This window comes from Wolffia australiana, chromosome 18, assembly GCF_029677425.1.
Source record: "Wolffia australiana isolate 7733 chromosome 18, ASM2967742v1".
Classification (NCBI taxonomy): Eukaryota; Viridiplantae; Streptophyta; class Magnoliopsida; order Alismatales; family Araceae; genus Wolffia; species Wolffia australiana.
The window spans coordinates 1,844,471-1,850,051 of record NC_135852.1 but is presented as its reverse complement, the minus strand read 5'-3'; the positions used below and the strand labels follow the sequence as shown (position 1 = coordinate 1,850,051).

The following is a 5,581-nucleotide window of genomic DNA, read 5'->3' as shown; positions in this document are numbered from 1 at the left end:
TAGCACCAGATGTCATTCTTTTGGGTTTTCTAGATGAGAATTATTTTTCCTACTCTAGTTTGAGTTCTGATTGTAGGTCTCTGAAAAGAGCTAATTGATTCTTCAAGTGCATATTTTCAATTTATTCTTTTTAAGATTGAAAGGGCATATTTTCAAGGGATAAACTGTGCGGGATGGCTGATCTTCCTCGGCATTTAATTGCCTGCTTGGAGTCTGGGAAACTTGCTCTTTTGGCAATCATGGTATCTGCTGGAATCGTGCTGCAAGTCTTGGTGCGCTGTTTTATTTTGATCTGATGGAATTCTTATTTAAAAGGCATTACTTTTCTTGTCGAGGAAGAAAAACATCTCTTTCTCTGTATTTTCAGGCATGCGCTGTGTACAATAATTGGTGGCCAATGCTAACAGGTTGGAAGATATACTATTGATTAGAGTTCATGAATGGTCGTCTCTCTTGATTCATTCTATCCTGTCGTCCACCTGGCCAGAAGTAGGCGGACTGGGAGGGATGACTTGTCCCCCTGAAAGTTCATAAAGTTTAAAATTCTTTATGAACATTTAAATAAACAGTTAATTTAATTATTTTGGATTAATGAAGTAAATCAATGTACATAATTTGCAACTGCTGGATGACATGTCATGTGTCCTGGCCACCATCATGGGACACTATACAGATGATCTTACAATGTTCCCACAAGGGTTGGGCACCCGTTAACGTCATTGACCTTTGTTGACCGTGAAGATAATGATGGCTTTGACGGGGTACCCTAGGAGGTTTGAAGGTTGATGACATTGTCAGCGTCATGTCATGTTTTTTTTCTGATGAGATAATCCAAATAGACTGAGGCAGGCATCAACTACTGTCATCATCTTGGTTGTGATGGGCATCCATGGATGGTTGACGTTGCAGTGAACATCAAGAGCTGTCGATGTTGATGCTACCATCAACAAATCCTCTACTAGTTGTCAACATTACTGTCATATCCTATGTCAATGTCGTCAGGATGTGCCAAGACCTAGTCCGCATGTCACACTGTCATCCCTCCACAAACCCTACCATTGAAGCACAACTATTACTCTTATTTATCATCATGATTTTGGTTGATGCAGTTACGATGTATGTTCTTCTTCCCATGCCCTTACTGTTCTTCTCAGGCTCAGATTCATATTCGCTAATCCCAACTGAAGGAAACAGGTCATTGACTCTCCATCTTCCATTAGCTTCTTTTCTACTTCTAATATTGTGATTTTAAATTCAGCGATTTTGTGTCTTCTACCCTTTTTTTCTTGAAAAAAATATATGTTCTGATTTTAAATTGAGTGCTTCATCTTGGCTCCAGCTGGGTTGGCATCACCAAATTCCTTACTGGTGCTTCAGTAGTTGGGAGCATTGCAATTCCGGTTATCTTAAAACATGCGGCTGTCATTTGTTGGGGTGCTCTTGCAATGGAACTGTCCTCGTTTGTTGTCTTCGGCTTGGCCATACTCTTGTACATGCAGATGTCAAGTCAGGACGAGTATTCTGTATTCTAAATGTACAAAGAAGCTCTTATTTTGTAGAAATCTGGTTCTGTCATTGCCGGTAAAATGTTTCTATCCCCTCATTGCGCTCATGTTATGGGAATGCTTATTTGTGGCATTTGCTTTCCTATTGTTTACGCCAAAGCACACTTTTTATTATAGCAGAAGCCTTACAATAATCAGTCTATCCTTGGTGTAAAAAGTGCTTATTTCTAATGTATGAATCCATAACTTCTCCTAAGTCATCTCTCTCATGAGTGAGGGCTCTCAAGGCAAGAATCAATTAAACTGCAAAAAAGAATTATGAGTTGATCAAAGTTTCAGGATGGATACTAGGCTTTGCGGATGGATGGCTGATGATGATCTGGGATTGAATGGGACGCAACGAGGTCGTGTTTGTCTTGTTATCTATCACAGGCTTTGTTCTTTTTTTCAGTGTTTTGTCCTTGATGCTGGACATTATAGATGGCAGAGACTATTCCAACTTGTTCAGAACGATATTACAATTTATTTGAAAAATACATGCAGAGAGATAGATAGATGGGGATACAGAGGCAGGGATGAACATAGCAAGATGGAGTTAGAGATGCAGATAGGTGTCGGGAAGGGTTCAGTTTCAAGAAGGACATTACCCGACTTGGCAGCCTAGGTGACTGAGGGCTGGAAAGCAGGTGAAGCCCATGACCAAAGAAGAGAAGAGTTGCTTGATTATTCTCATTCCGTTTTCCCATCTTCCATTATCTATCACCTTTCTTCTCCCCTGATCTCTACCCATGCCGGACCTTACGTTCTTATTCAATTGGTTGATTAGATTTTCAGTTGATTGCTTCCTCTATTCTACATTTGCGAAGGTATTTCCTTGAGGATTTAGTTTTGGTCTTTTAATGATTGATCTGATTGTAACAACTGGTATTCGAGCTGTCAGAGTATGGCAATGACTTAATGACAGATCAGAATTCGGAAGAGGGGATCGTGATGTCGGTTCAATACTAATCTGCAGAAATATTGGCTCATATACTGAAGCAAATTAAAACAATCAATGTCAAAATTGATGGCAACCTTCCTTCAACCTCTTGACAAAATTCTGAAACACATTCAGATTTTCTTAAGTTTTGACAAGTCAAGGCAGTCCGATAGATAATAAAAATTGTTTTTGTATGGGTAATCTACTGCATTTGGACAAAGACAGCTCAAAGAGTTGGTTGAACAGTGTCGAAGGGTTTTTTAGTTGCAATTGTTATTGGACTCCAAAAAGATGCAACTTGTCTCCTTACATCTGAAAGGTACAGCTATGGATTAATTTGTATAAACAAATAAGCATATCAGATTTTATTCTTAGACTGGTTTTTGTGGAATCCCAATCTAGGTTGGGATTAGGAAGGAAGAGGAAGCGATGAGAGGAAGAGTAATCTCATAACAGATAGGTTACAAGTGAAGGGTATATATACCCTAGGAGAGAGAGAGAATAAGAGGGTAATGGGCTAATAGCACAAGGCCCATTAGCCATATAAGACCTATCTCACTAACAGCCCCCCGCAAGCGAGGTATGGATGTCGTCCATGCCGAGCTTGGATACAGCACGCACCAGGAGGGGATTAGACAGGCCCTTGGTCAAGACATCGGCGGCCTGGTCGGAGGAAGACACAAAATGGAGGTCGAAGATGCCCTCGTCCATCCGCTCCTTGAAGAAGTAGCGGTCACGCTCCATGTGCTTGATCCGGCCGATCTGGCCAGGATTTTTGGCCAGGGCAATAGCCGACTTGTTGTCGCAGTAGAAGTGAATCGGGCCGGAATACTTGACGCGAACTTCGCGCAAGATCCCGTAGATCCACTGGCCTTCCGAAGCCCCATCGGCAAGGGCCTGGAATTCCGCCTCGGCACTGGAGCGAGACACCTTGTCCTGCTTACTTCTCTTCCAGCTGACAAGGCCACCGAACACGAAGGCGCAGTACCCGGTGGTGGAACGGTAGTCGACGACGGACCCGGCAAAGTCAGCGTCCGTTTAGACCTTCACAGTCGTGTCTGAGCTCCGTGGGAAGAGGAGGCCCTTTCCGGGGCAGCCTTTCAGGTATGCAAGGACCCGATTGGCGGCCTGGCGATGGATCTCATGCGGAGAATGCATGAACTGGCTGAGGAGGTTGAGGACGAAGCTGATGTTGGGGCGAGTGTGGGTCAAATACAGGAGCTTCTCCACCAGCTGCTGATACTGGTAGTGGTTGACCGGCGGAGAGTCGCCTCCTTCACCCAACTTCACGTTGGGATCAATAGGCGTTCAGAGTGGGGAGAAATCGGTCATACCAGTCAGTGTCAGCAGGTTGACGGTGTACTTCTGCTGGGAGACAAAGATGCCGCGAGACGAGTAGGTAACCTCAAGACCCAAAAAAAAACGGAGGGGGCCGAGTGCCTTAATCTCAAATTCCCGAGCAAGAGCAAGTCCAAGACGAGAGGCTTCAACAGTATCCGAACCAGTAATCAGGATGTCGTTGACGTAGACCACCAGGATAGCGACCCCGGTCGGACTATGACGAAAGAAGATGGTAGCGTCATCGTTGCTCTGGGTGTAACCTTCAGCACGCATGACGGAGGAGAAGCGGCCAAACCACATCCGTGGAGACTGCTTCAGTCCGTACAGGGACTTCCGCAATCGACAGACGGTTCCCGGAGGACCAAGAGGGTACCCGGGAGGGTGGCTCATGTAAACCTCTTCCTCAAGATCGCCGTGGAGAAAGGCGTTCTTGACATCAAATTGCCGAATCAACCACCCATGATGAGCAGCGAGAGCCAAGAGTAGACGAACAGATTCCATCTTCGCCACGGGAGAGAAGGTCTCAAAGTAATCGATACCGTAGGACTGCGTGAAGCCCCGAGCGACAAGGCGAGACTTGCGACGCTCAAGGGACCCATCAGCACGGTGCTTCGGGGTGTGAACCCACTTGCACCCCACGGCCTTCTTACCAGGCGGAAGAGGAACCACATCCCACGTGTGGTTTTTGATCAAGGCATGCATTTCTTCGTCCATCGCCGCCTTCCAATGAGGACAGGCAAGAGCATCGGCAAGACGGCGTGGGACGGGAACAGACGCAATGCGGGTCAAAAACAGACGGTAGGGAGGACTCAATCGGTCGTAGGAAAGGTAGTGAGAAAGTGGGTAAAGAGGTGTGCGAGTGCACTGGCCGACCCCTTTGCGAAGAGCAATTGGCCGACCAAGGGAGGCATCGTCAGCCCCAGGGGAAGCCGACGGAGAGGGATGGCCAGAGGGGGAGGGAGCGGAAGCGGTGGAGGGAGAGGCTGTCGCAGTAGGGGCAGATGACTCGGAGAGCGGGGATAGCGGAGGCGAGGAATCAGGAGGGGGGAGCTCATCGTGGGTGGAGGAAAACTGAGGGGGAGACACCGGGGGAGGACGTGGGTCGGAGGCCACCGCAGGAGAGGAGTCATGAGGAGTGAGAGGAGGATCAAGGGCGACATCCGTGGTAGGCGGAGGAGCCAGGGGCTCGACGACCGGGAAGGGGTCCCAAGGGGGAGCCGAAGAGGCCTCACCCGGCGAAAGGCCGGACGAGGAGGAGCCAAAGAAGGGTTGAAATTCTGCAAAAGTGACATTCGCAGAAATAAAGAACCGTTGAGTGGACGGATGATAGCATTTGTACCCTTTTTGGAGAGAGGAGTAGCCGACGAAGATGCACTTGAGAGCCCGGGCATCGAGCTTCGTCAAGATGGGAGCCGTGTCATGGACGTACGCGGTGCACCCGAAGACACGGGGAAGGAGGTTGGTACGCAACGTGACGGCAGGAAATGCAGTGGATATCCAATCAATCGGACTGCAGAACTGAAGAGACTGGGAGGGCAGGCGGTTGATGAGATGAGTGGCCGTCAAAACGGCTTCTCCCCAATACGTCCAGGGGACACAGTAATTCAGCAGCAATGTGTGGGCAGTAGACGTCACATAGCCAATACGACGTTCTGCCATGCCATTTTGCTCCGGGGTGGCAACGCACGACGTCTCATGCAGAATGCCCCGCTCGGCAAAGTAGGACGCCAACTCCTGGTTGACATAGTCGCGAGCA

The 5,581-nt window shown here is 47.6% G+C and overlaps 1 protein-coding gene across 8 annotated transcripts in view; it reads left to right on the top strand.

The window, feature by feature from the left end:
* Positions 1 to 1,681, top strand: part of LOC144715208 (Vacuolar protein sorting 55 (VPS55) family protein) — a 2,452-nt gene extending 771 nt beyond the window's left edge. For 4 of the 8 annotated variants that reach the window (XM_078590123.1, XM_078590125.1, XM_078590127.1 and 1 more), the window contains 4 exons: positions 158 to 272; positions 368 to 407; positions 1,110 to 1,194; positions 1,340 to 1,681. In XM_078590123.1, coding sequence (XP_078446249.1) covers positions 174 to 272; positions 368 to 407; positions 1,110 to 1,194; positions 1,340 to 1,532 — 417 coding nt within the window. In that variant the 5' untranslated portion in view covers positions 158 to 173 and the 3' untranslated portion in view covers positions 1,533 to 1,681. Of the gene's footprint in view, positions 1 to 135; positions 273 to 367; positions 408 to 1,109; positions 1,195 to 1,339 lie in introns of all 8 variants that reach the window. The other 4 variants (XM_078590126.1, XM_078590128.1, XM_078590129.1 and 1 more) reach the window with 2 other exon arrangements.
* Positions 1,682 to 5,581: the final 3,900 nt, after the last annotated feature.